The sequence below is a fragment of the Brassica rapa genome, chromosome A09, assembly GCF_000309985.2.
Source record: "Brassica rapa cultivar Chiifu-401-42 chromosome A09, CAAS_Brap_v3.01, whole genome shotgun sequence".
Taxonomy (NCBI): Eukaryota; Viridiplantae; Streptophyta; class Magnoliopsida; order Brassicales; family Brassicaceae; genus Brassica; species Brassica rapa.
The window spans coordinates 10,443,342-10,462,240 of NC_024803.2; the positions used below are offsets into that span (position 1 = coordinate 10,443,342).

The following is an 18,899-nucleotide window of genomic DNA, read 5'->3' on the forward strand; positions in this document are numbered from 1 at the left end:
CAGCGAATTTAAGCCAAGAAGAGTCGTAAACGTGGAGGCTAATCAGGTGTGAGGACCGAAGCGTGCACCTGCAACTGAGAGACCACATAATAGCCGTCAGATCACGCGGCAATAAGCAAACGCTGTTAAAGGGAATGATGTCGGTCCAAAGTCTCGTGAGTCGTTCTTAAGACACGTTGCTTAGATGCAGTCGGTGGTACTCTGCCGTATTTCTTGATCATTACCACGATCCATTAAGTTCCTAATTATATTCCATTTTTTAACACAAACTTCCTAATCATATGTGAACAACAAAAAAAGAAAAACTTCCTAATTATATTCATTTACTAAATTTATAAAGGAAAAAAATATTAAGAATATGGAATGACTAAATGAGCAATTCCATAATTCTTTTTAAAGGTTAATTTTTTTAACTTTAATTATTTTCAAGATTTAAATCTAGTAAATTGCTAGCTCGGTATTTTCGGCCATTACCACTATCCACTAACTTTCCAATTATACTTTTTAATTAAAAGTTTCAAACTATTAAGGAAAATATCAAAATTATAAAATGAGCGAATGCATAATTCTTTTCAAGATTGAATCCAATAAGTTCTAGCTCAGTGTGCTAGATTATCTAAATTTTAGTACCTCGTTTGAGAATAGTTTAATTTAGAGTACCCTTTAACCGAATTTTTTTTTTTTGAAAAATGAGTCTTTAACCTTAATTATATTTTAGAAGTCTTAATATTATAATATTTCCTCTATTTTATATATTCAGTATTAATTTTATTTTTTCTTATATATTTGATAAAAGAAAATATTTTTTTATGATATGTATAATAACTTCATATCATATATAATAAATGAAAACGCAATAATTCATTTTTAAAGTCTAAACCCACATAATTCGCAAAAAAAAAAAAAACCCACATAATTTCTCAATTATTGACATACTTTAACAGAGAAAGTGACTAAACATTCATTAACAAAGAGACTAATTTAACATTTCTCAAACATCAAACTGAAAAACGAAATCGTCATCCTCGAGAGAAACCGCTGTTTTCCCCCAAACTCAAGTTCTCACCTTAAATCAAAATCTAACAAAAGTCTCCCTCTCTTTTACACAAATAAACCAGAAATTACCATTTTATTAACTTTCCAGTTTCTTCTCCAAGTCTCCAATGCTCTGTTCATTCTAACTGCATTTTTGACTGAACCAACAATATGGATTCGTCCAAGAAGCTCTTGTTCCCCGACCAGTTCTTCTCTGCCAGAAGAAGAAACATCCTTTCCAGATTCGGACTAGGAATCGCAGCTTCTCTCGTTATCCTCACACTTCTCTCCCTCACTAACTCCTCCTTCAATGTCCCCTTCGTCTCTCCTCTGCTTCAAGGTCTCAGAAACTCCAATCTTAACATCCCTTCTTCTGTTTCACCTCAATTCAATTCTTCAGGGTCATCTTCTTCTTCCAATCAAGTCGAAGAGAAGAAGCCTGAAGTAGTACAAACAAGAGATACTGGTTCGAAGAATACAAGTTTGTCTGGAGAAGGTGAAGTCTCAAGCTTTGAATCTGGACCAAGATCTGGAGAAACAGTGATTAACTCGACTTTGTCTGAAGATGGAAAAGTCTCAGTCCGAAATGACGAAAATACCCTCGAAGCAAATGCTACGATAAGTGTAGGCAACAGCTCTAGCTTGGTATCTGATCTGGGAGGTAGGTTTGTGCCTGCAAACTCGAGCAATGAGAAGAATGCCACTGTGGAAGCAGATCGAAGCAGAGGCTCTTACGAGGATTGTGATATCTACGATGGAAACTGGGTGAGAGCTTACGATGAAACGATGCCGTATTACCCGCCTGGTTCGTGTCCGTATATAGACAGAGATTTCAACTGTCACGCTAATAAAAGACCTGATGATGGTTACGTTAAATGGAAATGGCAGCCTAACGGGTGCGACATCCCCAGGTAAGTTATTATTTATTACCTTTTGGTTCTTGATGTTCTTGTTTCTTGGATTATTACAACGTGTTTGTGTTTGGAATCTTAAAGGTTAAACGGGACAGACTTTCTTGAGAAGCTTAGAGGGAAGAAGCTTGTTTTTGTTGGGGACTCGATAAACAGAAACATGTGGGAATCTCTTGTTTGCATTCTTAGACACAGCCTCAAGGACAAGAAACGAGTTTATGAGATCTCAGGGAGAAGAGAGTTCAAGAAGAGAGGCTTCTACGCGTTCAGATTCGAGGACTATAACTGCACGGTTGATTTCGTTGGCTCGCCCTTCTTTGTAAGGGAATCAAGTTTTAGAGGCGTGAACGGGACTACGATGGAGACTTTAAGGTTGGATATGATGGACAAGACGACGTCCATGTATCGAGATGCTGATATACTGATATTCAATACTGGTCATTGGTGGACTCATGACAAAACAAAGCTAGGGTATATAATTCTGTAACATTGTTTTATTTAACAGTGACTAGGGATGAGCAGTTCATTTTTTTTTTTGGTTTTTCGGTTCTAGAGATATAGGATCTGTTCGAGTTTTATGAAATTTGGTTCGGTTTCAATTTTTTTGGTACGGTCCGGTTCTTAGCAGGCCTAACAGTGACTTTGATGTTGTTTGGCAGAGAAAACTATTACCAAGAGGGTAACGTAGTGTACCCGAGGCTCAAGGTTCTCGAAGCTTATAAACGAGCTCTCACCACTTGGGCCAAATGGGTCGACAAGAACATCGACCGCAACCAAACCCATGTTGTATTTAGAGGCTATTCCGAAACACATTTCAGGTAAATACTTTATATTTTCTTCAAAAACGTTGTTATTAGCCGTATTGAACCGATGTTCTTTTTATAGAGGAGGGCCATGGAACTCAGGAGGACAATGCCATAATGAAACAGAACCAATCTATAACACGCATTACTTAAAAAAGTATCCTTCAAAGATGAAAGCTCTCGACTACATACTCCGTGATAAAATGAAAACACCGGTGATTTACATGAACATAAGCCGGCTAACGGATTTCAGAAAAGATGGTCACCCTTCTATATATAGGACGGTGTACAAGACGGAAAAGGAGAAAAGAGAGGCCGTGAGCCACCAAGATTGTAGTCACTGGTGCTTGCCGGGTGTGCCGGACACATGGAACCAGCTCTTGTATGTATCTCTGTTAAAGGCCGGTCTAGCATCTAAGTGGTAGTCAAAAGTCCTTTGCCTTTGTTTTATTGTTTGTATTCCTGCAATCTTAATGCACGAAAAATCACGTTTACTGGTTGGTATGGATTAGTGTATAGGCATTGCATGGTTAGTTTGAATTATCTTAAACCCACTAGTTTTGTAAGGAATGTTTCTTACTGGATAATGATATGTATTTAGTTGATATATATGAATTTAGTCGAGATAAGTTGGAGCTTAACCAAATCTGCTAAAGGCAATCAAGCTGTTTTCTTATTTCACATGGTTTCAGAATAGAGATCAAACTAAATTTGATTTCTGTTTTCCTAGACTACAAAAGTATTTTTTTTTAAGTTTGAGTGCTTATGGTTCTAAGTTGTCACGATGAGTAGAGGAGAAGTTTTCGAAGGAAGAAGTTGCGAAACAGAGTGATACAATAGTGGTTCCACCGTACTCATTTAAAAAAAAAAGATAATATCAGTGGCTAAGTTGCTATCTAATATGGTGCTAAATATTTTTCCAAAGGTTTAGTTGGAGTTCGAACTACAGTTTTGTGATGTGCAATTTAATTTATTGACCTACGATTCTATTTATTCTATGACTGAGGTTGCGGATTGGGGTTATTTTAAGATCTGAAACCAAAGCATATAGTAATATTTTAAGACAAAATCTTGCGTTAAAGGTAATTTAAAGAAACACAGAACTTAGAAAGAGATCTCATCACATAAATTCACTTCACGAGGAGAGTGAGTATCCTTTCACCTGGGGAACAAATTTTGAAAATGTCGGATCTCATGCAGTATCCAAGAAATGGGCACTTCTCTGAATCCATTAATACCGCCACAACTTCAGTCAAGTCGATTTGAAACTACCGTCAAATAATTGATACCCTTTCTCTGCCCAAACTATAATGAAACTATAATAGCTTCTGCTTACAAAACCATAGAACGCATGTAAAAGTTTATATCACACTAACTACTGTTTTTAAGGTGGCACCCAAAAGTTTTAAAGAAAATTTTGGCGCTACCATTTTTTAGTTTTATAAAAAAATCACACTTTTGGATATACAAAGTCATATTTTATATCCAAAACAATTATTTATAAAAGTATATTTATCATGTATCTAAATTTAAAAACAATAAGAAAATAATAACCAATTATCTGATTTAATTAGTTTGTAAATTTTATGCTAGCTAGTTTATTTATTAATGGAATATTATTGAAAATCTTCTTAACTCCTTTTTATTGACATCCTTAAAAGTTTCCTAAAGAGCTTAATTATGCCATATTAACAATTGGGGGGGGGGGGGGGGGGGGGGGTTAATAAGCCAAAAACCCTTACATTGTAGAAAGTAATTATAAGTATAACGATTGTGAAATCATAACTCTTTCACATCATTATCTAGCTTGAAAATATCTATACTATTAAAACAGAATCTTTCTTAGGATTATATCCCTGATATTTCCTATTAATTACAAAACATTCCATTACCTTTTCAATTGTTTTTAAGACTTTTTCGAAAATTTAAAGCCCACCACTTCTATACTTAGATAAACAATTATGTGTTTGCAATGGTTTATTAGATAAATTTCTATCAAACAAGTTTATATTATATGGGCTTTACATTAAATATTAAACATAGTTTTTGAAGTTATATAAAAATTTCACATTTATAATTAATAATTTCACATTTACAATTAATAAACATAAACATAAATTAGATATGAATGTAATAGATGATATCAATACACCCTGTCTTAGTTTAAATAATATTACAATTCATTTAAATATTTTAATAATTTTATAAGTCAATGTACAAATTAATTTTACTAAAAATAATTTTAAAGTTAATTTCTTACTGTATTTTTCAGTAAAAAAATAATTATTTCACAATACTGACATTTTGTATAGATGAAAAATTAACGTAAAACATAAAAACAAATGCTAACAAAAATCATTAAGACACTTGATATATATTTTATGTATAAACACATTTGTTATAATAATAAATATGTCAAAGAAAACAAATCCGCGCTTTGAAAGCGGGTCAAAATCTTGTTTTAGGTTAAACTAAAAGATGAAATATTTATCTCCAATAAGGTGGACCTCAAGACTGCTCGAAGGATACAGAAAAGTGGATATATTTTTACTTTCCGACACTTAATGTAGAAATAAAACAAAACACAGAAAACTCACCATTCTCCAGTTAATTGAAAGTCTTGAAACTAAAAGATATAGGAAGCAAAAGATGTTGTACGTTTTTGGTTATACATGTTCAGGCTAGTTAAGGTTTTTTGGAAGTTGAGATGCATGTTGTCATTTGATACGCATGAGCATGCAATAGTTAGGATCGTACTGATTTAACCCTATCATAATAAATACTAAAGTACTCATTTTTTTATATTGTAACAATCAAATGAGTTTTACATATGTAACGGCAGAAAAGGTAAAAAGACACAAATTATATAACCATCAGTTTTACTGAAAAAGCAAATTATACAAGAGCATAGAGTTTCAAAACCTTAGCTAGTACTGTTCTAACTCGTAACACTGTTTTCCTTGTATAAATCGAAATTAACGAAGAAAGCGCTAAAGAGTAACGAACTAAACTAATGAAGAAACTGATTTTATAAATATAAGATTTATTATCAACCTAAATAGGTTAGAGAGAGGAGATAATTAATTCTCTGTGATGGGTTAAACCCTTTTTCTAAATTCAGTAATGCATGTTTCTGTTGATAAAAAAAAAAAAAGAGAGGAGATAATTATCATTAGAATCAAGGGGCTGTAGCTTTATGTATGAAGACGGTCTCGAGATCCGGTGGAGAGAAGAATTCTCTAGCGCCGCTGTAGCCAAACTTCGACGATACTTTTCGTTTCTTTGGCGGCGGAGGACACGGGAAAACCGTCGGTATTCTGAAGGAAGGCGCCGTTGGAGTCGTCGGCCACTGATCTTGATGAACGTCACTCTCCGTGTCGGCTACGGTACTTGAGGGGAGGCTAATCGGCTTCATCGGCTCACGTAAGGAGATTCCAGGAATGGCCCATTTCTCGGAAGTTTCGTGAAGTTCGATGTTGAACTGGTGGTGGGTCTTGCCGGAAAGTCCCATAAGTTGTTGTCGTTTGAGGTTAGAGAGAAAGAGGATATGTTTTGGAAATATAAGGGAAAGTGGTTTTAAAAAAGGGATGGTTTCTAGGGTTTATATCAGTTTGTAACTATAGAGAATGTGAAAAGAATAATGAAGCATGTGATTTAGAGAAGAGTCTCTTGTAGTCAAGTCAACAGCGACTTGAAGAAAACGGATCAGTGACGATTCGGTTATTTTTGCTTGGTTAAAATTTGTTTCTGTAAATTTCGTTTTTTCAATTTCATTTTCTGGTTTAAAACATTCAAAGAACCGAGAGGTAGTGAGATTGAGTGTACATTGCATCTTTATTAAATGTGAGAGATATATGACATTCATAATAATAAATACTGTATGTAGATTCATTTTTAGCTTTATTTTGGATTATATATACATGTTAAAGTTGCATAATATTTATCAACAATGTAATCTTTCGGTATCTCTATACATACAGTAACTTGCAACTCTAAAGTCATCATATTCAATTGTAGGTTTGTTCATTACAAATCGAAAAGGTAATATAAGGTTTTCTGGCCCTTGCTTTGTGTTCTGCCTGCCCTTGCTTTGTTCTACCTATCTAACAATGATTTGGATACCCTGTTGATACGTTGGAGGAAGATATATTTGATTTGAGATGCTTTTTTGTTTTGATCAAACAACACTTCATTAGCTAAGATAGTCCTTACCCTCCAAAAACGGAGGAGGAAGAGTTTAACAAAGCAAGGGCAGGGAGACTTAGCCAAAGCATCAGCCTCCCCTATTACCTAAGTATTTGAGATGCTTTTAAAATATGGTTTATATCATTATAAACCCAAATAAATTATTGAAACAAAGAGACTATAACCTATATAGATATGCCAATTACGATATATCGATGAATATAGTTTCATTAATGTTGTAGATAACTTTATAGAAGTAAATATTTCGCAATTTGTTAAATGAGTACTATCTTTTTGAATGGTGACGAGATGGTTAAATCAAATTACAAATCGGACTTGTTAGAGAAGAGCAAGCGAAGGATCTTCGAAGTTATAAATAAACTATTGATGACTAAAACAAATTGTGGAAGAATGTATGTGTGATCCTTGAAGAATGAAGAATGTGTGTGAGAGTGAGTGAACACATGGAGCAAAAGTATTCAAATAGGTTTTTATGATAATAAGGAACCCGAGGAAACGCGTGACTCTAACCCTGAATTTAATTTACACATACTCCTTTTTAATTATTACTATATTCAAGCCTTGTATATATCATTTTCCGTGCAAGTATTCAATGAAGTAACGAGATGGAGAGAGTCTCGTTTCAAAGTTTTGAATCCTGGTCAATCCAAGTTCTATTTGAAGAGTGGATCAACATTTGACCCCTTGTGTTTTCTTCAATCAGCCATTACAAAATCAAACACTCTGTAGCGCTTTACTTCCTTTTGGTGCGATAGTGGAAAATAAATTGGTGGATTTTTTTCTTCCATGTGAATTTTATTTTCAAGACAAGCAAATTTATGAAAATGTGTTTTTCATTCTTAAAATCTTTTTAATTTTTCATTAGTAATATTTCTAATTATATAATAAAAATTGCATGTCTGATTTTACCATATTGTTAGAAAATTAAACAAGAGGCTACACCGTTAAAAATTCACCTTAAGATAAAATAAGCATGTATATATATACTATTAATTGAGAAATCAGTTTCATACATGTCGCGCTCACGTTAATTTTCAGTACGGTTAATTAACGAGATATATTTAACAAAATAAAATATTATATTTAATTGATATTATTTATTATTTATTTGATTTGTATTTTACTATTATTGAGATTTGTAATTTTACTTCCTTTTTATCTTTTCCAAATATCATACATAATGAAAATAAACATTATTAAATTTAAATTGATATAAACATATAGGAAAATAATAAAACAAATTTCATTTTATGTAAATTCCAATTTTATATAATTTTCATATTTTTAGTAATTACAAATTTCCTTTTATCAAATGACAATTATTAAAATATTTATTTTCTTTTTGTTTATTAATTTCTTCCAATTAAATTTCAATTTTATTTTTCTTTATAATTCTAAATAATAGATATAATAGTAAAATAAAAAATTATAATGTTTAAAAACGAAATTATATTTTATATATAATGTGATTTCCTAAAAAGAGGTTTTAAAAAAGTCTTAATATTAAAAACAATCTTCTCTTTTTTTGAACATTAAAACATAATCTTAAACACATACTATACATTCTACTACATATTATTGATTTATTATATATCTAATCAAAAATTTAACTGAAAAATAATATAAAACATATAGGAAAATAGTAAAAACGAATTTCCTTTTATCAAATTCCAATATTTTATAATTTTAATATTTTTGTAAATAATTGAATAGCAATATTTGTTCTTATATAAATATTCTAAAATATACAAAAATAAAAATAGGTAAAATTGTGAAACTAATTATAAATTTATAAATTATTTATATTTTCTTAAACTTGAATGGCTATTTTTATTTTTCAAGATTAATACAATATATTGTATTAATAAAGAATATTTATGTTTTTCTAATTTTAGTTATTTTTAATGTGACTAATAATTATTAAAAATATTCAATTTTTGTACTATAGAAATTAATGACTAATTTTAAAATTAATTTATTTTATTTATAAAATATATAACTTTATTTTTCAGATATGAAACACAAATACATTATTTGACATTATTGTTTATATGATATCTAATGTACAAAACACTGTATGATAATTTAGTTATGAAAAATATTATTAATTAATTAATTAAAACGTAGTAGTTTCTATAGAAAAAAAATCAAAATTCATTTTTTAATAGAAGCTCACAAAAGTTGGTTTTTAGTTTTTCTTCATAAATTGGTTAAACTTTTCAAAATTTAGTTTCTCCTAAATTTTAGGAAATCTATTTATTAAAAATCTTGATTGGAAAATCAAATGGTTTTTACCAAAGCAAAACAAAAAACTAAAACTTAATTGGATGAAAAATGGTTTTTGTAAAAACAAAAACCAAAAACTAAAGCAAAAACCACAAACAATAATCACCATAATCTAATACAAGATTCTTCTGACTCCACATTTTACGTCAGTTATTTTAATCTTTTTTGACCATTTATCATGTTTGGAAATTCTTATCGGTTTTAGGCTTCAACGGAATGTTGCTAGTTTAAGACACGGACAGTACCATGCGTACAAGGTCAAGTCAGCTCACTGAATACGTTGAAAGTCCTGAAACAGAATTTGAAAGTTTGAAGAGTATTTTGGTTGAGCATGGGGCTGAAAAGGAAGCCTTGATTCTTCAGTAGCCAAGAATTACCTATTTTAACCGAAATAGTCATTAGTCAGTGTTTCTTGCTAGTTGTGATTCATATACGAAGATGAACAATATAAGAATATATCAAATGACTGGACAAATGTTTTCTTTTAGAAAAGAACTAATACAACGCAAATATCTGGGTTTCTGCAAATCTAATCATATAAGGAAACTAAAGTTTCAGGAGAAAAAAAAGAGAAGAATTCACTTTAAGCCAACGCATTTGCATACCCATAAGCATACAATTTCATAATAAATAAAAAATGGCTCCCCAAATATGTCATCAATACTTTCATTTCAATCTGTGATTCGAACAGAGCAATTGATTTAGGAAACTCCAGCCACCAGCCATCAATGGATAAACTTCCTTGGAAGAAACATAGGACTCTCTACGTGATCCACGAATAATTTCCTACCACCAGACGTAGTATCTCCTCTTCTTTCGAGGTCAACTCTTCTAGCCTTGTCTTGTTTGGGATCGTAATAGAGAATTGAAAACTGGTCACCAAAATAGAATTGTTCAAATATTAGCTCTCCGGTTTCAATAGTACCCCTGCAACGGAAGAAGTCACAAGTAGGAGCAACGACAGAATATTTTGACCACTCATGTTTTTTGACATCCATTAGAACCCATAGGTCGAATTTACGGGTCAGTGAAACATTTACTAAGGCTATCTTTCCGTTGTAGCGCACCAAATCAGACTCAAAACGTGATACGATTTTAACATCCTCAGGTAATGTAATAAGACTGAACTCTTCAGATCTCAAATCAAAGCCCACTACTACAGATCTTCTGTCAGTGAGGTTAGACCACGCTCCATAATAAACAACCCCATTATGGCATATACCTTGTGTTCCTGGGTAATACGGATACTTACATTCGATCACTCTCCATGATTCTTGAGCTCCTCCTAAAGTGAGAACTTGAGACTTTTCAAGAACCACTGATCCATCTATATCATGAACGAAATACATGGAAAGGACTTTATATAGATCATTAACCGGATCATATCCAAAAAAGATTATGTCAGTTATGGCATCAGTTAAAGTTAGGAACTGGCCCGTGCTAGGATTGCCAATCACGACAATACTGGAGTCATGATCTACACAACAGATCAAGCCACGGACTGGTGGAGAAATTTGACACCCTGGAAGAGTAATACTATCACCAAGAGACGGTTCACTTGAGAGAGAAGAATAGTGAGAACGCCGCGTATCATGGCAGTAGCGATGGAGAAGAAGACGTGGCCGTGTGGAAGATCGAGTAAGGTACAAGTCGTTGAAATATTTACCGTGGATTATAGATAACCAGAGTTTTGACACGCAGATGAGCCTTGACAAAGATCTCGGAGGCAGCTTCGTAAGAATCTCTATTATCAAATCCACAGGAAGAGAAAGAGACTCTGTATCATCTCCTTCCTTTGACCTCATGATCCTCCTCGCTCTTTTTTATATCTGAAACCCTAATTCAAGTCTGCTATCTTAAAATAAAACTAGAATCAGATCCGCAGATTATTTTTTCATTTATAATAATTTGTATATAAAAATATATGATGTTTTGTATAAATAATAGTAGTTTTAATTTGTTTTGATGGCCATTATTGTTAAATAAAGTATCTTTTATGAAACTATATATTGAAATAAATTTTGCATGTAAAAACATACAATTGGAATGAAGCCAAAAACTAATTTTAGTTTTTTTTTTGGTTATTTCACAAATAAGGGCTAATTGGCGAAATAGCTAAGTCTGGAAGGGAAATTAAGTATATGAACATGATTTTGACATAATTAAATGGGTACCAATTGTCTCTCACCTCATCCGGTTCTACCCTCAACGCTTACAAGTCTTCGGTGAGAGAGAGATAAATGACATTTAGGAAATTAAATAGATGACGATGTGATAGAGAAAGAGATGACGTTGCGGGAAGAAGGAATGGATGATATTCACCATACACTGTGCATATCATAAGGAGAGAGTAGAAGCCACGTCCTCATGAAAATAACCGCATGCTATTTACTGAGTTCAGTAAATATGTGGATGAGAATAGACCACCCTCATAAAATATCTAGCATTCCATATATTTTGACAGTCTGTCCATCTCGTTGTTAAGTAAGAAAAAGACATTGACGAAGGTGAAAGCAGAGAACGAGTTAATGCTCAGCAGATTCGAACAGGTAATCATCAGTAACAACCAACTAATCCTTGTATTTATCTGTATTTGTAGTTGATGATCAGTATAGTCTTTAATATGTATGATTGTCTCAATATGGAATGGACCATTTGATGTAGATCTGAGATAGTAATTTTTTTCCTCCAACCTACAGATGACAGGGCAGGATAAAGTCTTACTTGTCCACGGGATGACGATGACAGAGTTATTGACTTCGGTGAGAGAACGCTATCAACTATCATCGACAGATGCTACGCTCAAGCTTTCATATCAATATCCCGAATGGGTGAGCTTTGGAGATGCGGAGCTCGAAATGCCTCAGTACATAACCGAGGACACAGAAGTCGGTGTGTTTCTAAACATGAGGAGATCTATTGAAGAAGTTCCTCTATATGTCTCTATCTACCGCCAATCACATGGAGGGAAGCTACTTACTAAGAAGCGCGAGACAGAACAGAGGGTGCTTATGGCCGAGGATGGTGGAGATGGAATCGATGAAGAAGACTGGCATACCTTTGCACTATCCGAAACCCCACTGACCATTACACTCACTCAACCGAAAACAAAGGCGATTCCACATGAATTTTCGGACTATTTTGTTTCAAAGGCGGTGCGATCTAAAGAACGACTCCCTACTATTCCACCTTCTCCAGGTGGAATAGTAATCACAGAAAGAGGTGATCCCACCCGCGCTACCAGTCGTCAGACAGGCCCGAATGATAGGGGAAAAAACAAACGTCCTGTGGAAGAGGAAACAGAATCAGAGTCTGACTCAGATGATGACATGGTCGTTCCTGTTGTTCCCCCGGTTGTTGGTGAAACCGGAGAAGGGTCTAGGCCGGTCCGGAGACGTCTATTATTTGGAAATGCTGGCATTCCAGACACTGACGGTGGAGTTGGAGATTCAAACTCTGGTTCAGATGATTCTGAAGAATTACCAGTAGACGATGGTCTACACTGGGGTAAATTCGATTAAGCACTCCACGAGATGCTAAACAACCCGTATACGCCAGCTTTTTTGGAAGGGATGCTCCACCTGTATTCAACAATCGGGAGGGAACAGGTAAAAAATAACTTCTAAGTAAATACAAATGTAAAGCTACATCATAAGGAATGAAATTTGATAGAATGGATTTCTAATGCCCGCTTTCTATACTATATTTGGAATGTAGTAACTAATTCCATATTATATAAAACAATTGACATGCATCTGAATGTTTCATTGACTTTGTAGGGGTTGACACGGCTTTGGCCAACATCCAATACGAGGGAGATGACTTTTATGTGGGTCGTGTTTTCAAATCCAAAGCCGACTGCAAAATCAAACTTGCAATACATGCTATAAACCGGAAGTTCCATTTCAAGACAACTCGTTCAAGCCCTTCCATACTACTTGCACAATGCGTTGGTGATGCATGCCCATGGCGCGTGTATGCGGTCTTGTTAGATGCCAGTGGGAACTTCCAAGTCAGACAAGCTAACCTAGTTCACTCTTGCACCGTTGACGACCGTAGAAACTACCACAAACTTGCAACGACTATCGTGATTGGCCAGATATTGCAATCTAGTTTTGTTGGTATTAAGAAGGGCCCCACTGCCGCCGCAATAAGGAAAATATTGCTAGATGAATTTCATGTCAACGTTTCATACTGGAAAGCTTGGAGAGCTAGAGAGATGGCGATGGAGCAGGCAATGGGGACCATGGTTGGGAGTTATGCACTGATACCTCCATATTTGGCACTCCTTCAGTCTTCTAATGTAGGAACCGTATGCTACATGGAAAGTACGGATGAAGAAGAAGGTGGAACACGGTTCAATACTGTTTTGTTGCTTATGGAGCATCGGTGGCAGGGTATTCGTGTATGCGGAAAGTTATTGTTGTTGATGGGACGTCGCTTAAAGGGAAGTATGGTGGGTGTCTACTTTCAGCCTCAGCACAAGATGGGAATTTCCAAATATTTCCCCTTGCGTTTGCTGTTGTTAATAACGAAAATGACGATGCTTGGGAATGGTTTTTCCAGAGGCTACAAACTTTTGTTGTCGATACCCCGGGCTTGGTTTTCATCTCTGATCGCCATCCAAGTATCGCCACTGGACTGAGGAAGGTAAATATCCGGACAATCTTCAGTGAACATTAAAGTTAACACATTCTATTTTTCAACTATACTATATGTAACATTAACTGACTATATAATATATTTGTACTTGTACAGGTATACAACCATGCTCAGCATGTCATATGTGTTGTCCATCTGTGGAGAAATGTGATGGCAAAATACAAGAGTAGCAGACTCGCCAACCTTATGTCCGCTGCTGCAAGAGCTTTCACTGTGACTGAATTTAATAAGAAGTTTATTGAAATTCAGAAAATCAGCCCAAATTGCGCGGCTTACTTGGTTGATATAGGTGACGATTATATCTGATATTATATAATATCCGACGATACTATACTATATTGCTTTATTTCCATTCTATCCAATACAATAAAGTACTAAATATAAAACTGGCCACTGCTTATTAATGTTGTTAACAGGGTTCGACCAGTGGACTAGGGTTCATTTCAGGGGGAATAGGTTCAACATCATGGATTCAAACATAGATGAATCCTGGAATGGGGTGCTTAAGGAAGCACGTGAATATCCCCTCATTACCATGTTTGAGTACATACGTACAACAGTTATGTCTTGGTTCGCATTGCGTCGAGCGAAATCAACTCGGGAGCAAGGAACTATTACCCCAAATGTCAGGAAACTCGTGGAGGAAAACTTTGATCTCTCCACCGCTATGGCTGTATGTGATATAGCCGATCTTGAATACCAAGTGCAGGACCCCGCCGGGGAGTGCTTCACAGTTTTATTGGGTCCCGGTACTTGCACATGTGGTGAGTATCAACTAATAGGGATACCCTGTATGCATGCGCTAGCTTGTTCCACCAGGGTTGGATTTCCATCAGATGCGCTGGTGGCACCGGCTTACCGTGTACCAACATGGCGCGAAGGCTTCATCGGAAAAATCTATCCGGTCCCATCTGTTGGTGGATTAGAACTCGGATCTGGAATTAGAGCTCCATTACTTCCACCGGCAGTACGCCGCCCACCTAGGCGTTCTAGGAAAGTCCGCATCCTATCACGTGGGGAGTACAAGGTAATCTACTCTACCATTGATGAAATTTGTAATCAAAGAACGGAATAGTTAGCTAAACTTATGGAATAGTCAGCCTGAATAGGAAATTGTTCAAATGGACCAAATATAAAGTACAATATGTAAATATTGTCGTAATACCTATTAATATGGAACGTTATATATTCTACATTTAGACAAGAATGATATCTGTTTAACTTTGGTATGTAGAAATGAGAAAGCTCGTCAAACAGAAAATGAAAACGTTGTGGCCGTTCGGGACACAACAGGGCATCCTGCCGCAACCCAATATGATAAGCTATAACTAAGGAGAAGGCAGCAGAAGGCCGTTCGATGAAATATTTTGGGAACTGGGTGATTATGCAGTAGCCAGTGTCGTCTAAAGACCGGGCATGTACAAGAAGTGGAAAGGGGTGAAAACAGTGTTTTAACCAAATAGAATGGTATATGCTTCACGGTTATATATCTATCTATTTGGTATGTACATATTATGTTATGTAGACCCCTTTAACCAAATAATCACAACTCTTGTGGTTGTTGTACGGAACACACCAGACCTTCTCTTTTGTCTAATATTAATAATGTCGTTCTCCACTATTTGCTCACACCTTATAAGCCTTAAGCGTTTAGGTTGTTGTTTCTATACCATTTGCAATTAGTACTATACTATTACTAATACATTCGAACCGTTAACAATAGAAATCCTAAACACAACATCTCCACTCTTACTAAATTCTAAATCCAGTACAATAACACCTTTTAATAATACAAAACCTAATCATCAACACCCCCACCCTTATCGAAAACTAAACCCAAACCTCCCCCCCCCCCTCACACCCGTAACCTTATACACATTACGATTATCCAATGTAACGTGATATTATAAATCGTCATACATGAAATAGACCCATAAATCCAACATCCAACCCCAACACCCCAAACAACCCTTCATCAACACTAAACCCAATACCTTTCCACACGTTAACATTTCCACCTCAGCACAACAAACCAACCCGTAGGGAAAACTAAACCCAAACCCCCACCCCACCCCCATAAACCCTAAACCCAATACAATGCCCCCTTTTAGACATGTTGTGGTTGTTGTACGGAACACCGGTAGACCTTTTCTTTTGTATAATATTAATAATGCAGTTATGTAGTATGTCCACATATCTTTGAAGCATTTCGTGTGTAGATTGTTCATACTATACTATTTATTACCAGTACTATACTATAATTAGTCCTCTATGTCGTTACCAATCGAAATACTAAACATAACATCCACACGCTTACAGAAAACGAAACCGACCCTCCCCCCCAATAACCATAAACAACATAAATATCTTAGAAGTAACGCTTCAGCGTACTATACCATTTCTTATAAGACTATACTATATTAAAGTTAATATGGTGAAGTTGAAATAAGCACACAAACCAATAACCATTACAAAAGGAACTCTATACAGTTAAATCCAATACCTGTACACACGTTAACATTTCCACCTTAGCAGAACAAACCAACCCGTATGAAAAACTAAACCCAAACCCCCACCCCACCCCCATAAACCCTAAACCCAATACAATGCCCCCTTTTAGACATGTTGTGGTTGTTGTACGGAACACCGGTAGACCTTTTCTTTTGTGTAATATTAATAGTGCAGTTATGTACTATGTCCACATATCTGACAAGCATTTAGTGTTTACATTGTTTATTCTATACTGTTTTTGCCAGTACTATACTATAATTAGTCCTCTAAGTCGTTACCAATCGAAATACTAAACATAACATCCACACGCTTACAGAAAACGAAACCTCCCCCCCCACCAATAACCATAAACAACATAAATATCTTAGAATGAACCCATAAGCTTCAACGTACTATACCATTCTTTAGAAGACTATACTATACGACAGTTAATATGGTTAAGCTGAAATTCGCATACAAACCAATACCTATTACAAAAGGAACTCTACAGAGTTAAAAAAAATTTGAAAAACACCCCCTAAAAAGACACATAAACCCAACAATCCAACCCCAGGAAACCAAAGAACACATCCTCAACACTATACCCAATACATTTCCACTCACTGACACTAAAAAGAAAACCTAAACACAACAAACCAACCCGTACGGAAAACTAAACCCAAACCCCCCACCCCACCCCCCCTAAACCCTAAACCCAATACAATACCCACTTGTATGATACAAACGTAAACACCAACAACCCCACCATTTTTGAAAACTAAACCCATACCCTCCCCGACCCCTTAATCATATAGACAGTACCATTACTCCTTCCAATGTGAATTTATCAACCGTCATATATGGAATAGTTAGTACCGGAAGATTGGCCAAACAATATGGAATATAGATGGAATGTGTTTAATTTACATAGGATTTTGTAGATGAACATAAACTTGGGTATGACTCAAGAGAGACTGACTTAGCATATCCTTCGTTCCACATGTTGTACTATCAGTACTCTAAACGGTAAACACTAACTCCCGAAAAATATACTATTTTAATTGCATGGAATAAAGAAACCTGGGACTGAGGACATCATAAGTTAAACATAAGAAATCATCGTTTGTTATTCTGAAGAAACAAAGGATTACAGAGTAAAACATAAAGAGGTAGGAGAAAGGGAATACAACAACACAATGTGGATTACATCAAACACGAATGAACATAAAGTAGTATAGTTCTGAAAACGACTAAACTGCAGGATTAGGGGGGACCACCTTAAACATACCCAGGGTAGAGATCGCATAGTTCTCCGCTGCAACACGAACCTCCTCTTCAGTGAGAGCCAGATCAATCAAAGGCTTCCCCACGGCAGCAATCTCTAACAGAATCAGTGCCACAACCGCGGCGTACCCTAACAACAGGAAAAGGATTATTATAAATACTCCGTGGAATGCTATACTAGTTACCACATATAGTATAGTAGGATATGCGTATGGTATAGTGCGGTGTGTTAAATAAAAATTTAAATGAGAGGCGATTAATACCTGGATGTTCAAGTAGAACTGGTATGTCTAAGCGAGATATGGGGAAGGGAAGGTAATTCAACTCACGAGGTCGTGAAGTTAGACAGAACCTCGATACCATGTGCGGCATCATAATCGATATCGGGTTGACGACATCTTTCAACACTGAAATAGGAGGACATGTCTGGTTCGCGTCCACCACATAGATGGCCCACATAGGCAAATCTACTATCATACCAACCCAGTGTCTGTCTTTAACCAGAATCAGAGTGTAGAGAAAGTCTACTTGCGTAAACCACTGTGGCCGGTGCATGAACTGACTGCGCAGAGACACCGGAAAAGTTGGAGGGATGAAGTCAAATTTTGAAGATGGATTGCTGTCACGCATCTTTCTTATCCAACCTACAACACGATCCACAGCCTACAAAGTAGACATAAATAAGAAGGAAAATACAGAAACAAAATTTATGCAAAGCAGTGAGGATTATAACTTACCTCATACGAACAAACACCAGTGCAATTGAACATATCATCCAAAGAAGCAATGGAACTGATTGACCCGAGGGATGGCGCATTTGATCTGAAGGAAAGTGGTAATACCGTTAGTTGATTATTGCCTGACTATACCATATTATATCATATGGAATATATAGTTTTCAAATGGAATAGTAACCATGAAATGCTTTCAACTTACTTTGCCTCCGCCATTGTCTTCAGGAAGGCCTCTCTTGCAGCTGGGGTTGGCGGAAAAAATGGGGAGAAGCCACCTATAAAGGTGTGTTTTTCTTGAGGACGAGGCTTTGGGTTACTTGGCTCAGCCGCCACCTTTTTAACCCGTTTAGGAGGTGCAGGATTATCATCAGTTTGACGCGCCACTTTCTTGTTTTCATCTTTCTTACGGACGGCGGGTGCAGGAGGAGTGTAGCGTTTCGTACTTGTATGCGTACGTCTACTAAAACGTCTGCCACCATCGGCTTGAC

The 18,899-nt window shown here is 35.6% G+C and overlaps 3 protein-coding genes across 3 annotated transcripts; 1 reads left to right on the plus strand and 2 right to left on the minus strand.

Moving 5' to 3' along the window:
- The first annotated feature begins 858 nt into the window (after positions 1 to 858).
- Positions 859 to 3,378, plus strand: LOC103838485 (protein trichome birefringence-like 2). The gene is made up of 4 exons (XM_009114934.3): positions 859 to 1,946; positions 2,031 to 2,417; positions 2,606 to 2,764; positions 2,832 to 3,378. Exons 1-4 carry the CDS (start codon positions 1,207 to 1,209, stop codon positions 3,172 to 3,174), a joined length of 1,629 nt encoding a protein of 542 aa, XP_009113182.1. The 5' UTR covers positions 859 to 1,206; the 3' UTR covers positions 3,175 to 3,378.
- Positions 3,379 to 5,739: 2,361 nt separating this feature from the next.
- LOC103838486 (cyclin-dependent protein kinase inhibitor SMR15) lies at positions 5,740 to 6,308 on the minus strand. Its single transcript, XM_009114936.3, has one exon. It carries the CDS (start codon positions 6,258 to 6,260, stop codon positions 5,928 to 5,930), a length of 333 nt encoding a protein of 110 aa, XP_009113184.1. The 5' UTR covers positions 6,261 to 6,308; the 3' UTR covers positions 5,740 to 5,927.
- A 3,603-nt stretch (positions 6,309 to 9,911) lies between these two features.
- Positions 9,912 to 11,094, minus strand: LOC117128274 (F-box/kelch-repeat protein At3g04660-like). Its single transcript, XM_033280372.1, has one exon. The coding sequence runs from the start codon at positions 11,044 to 11,046 to the stop codon at positions 9,967 to 9,969; it is 1,080 nt and encodes a 359-aa protein (XP_033136263.1). The 5' UTR covers positions 11,047 to 11,094; the 3' UTR covers positions 9,912 to 9,966.
- Positions 11,095 to 18,899: the final 7,805 nt, after the last annotated feature.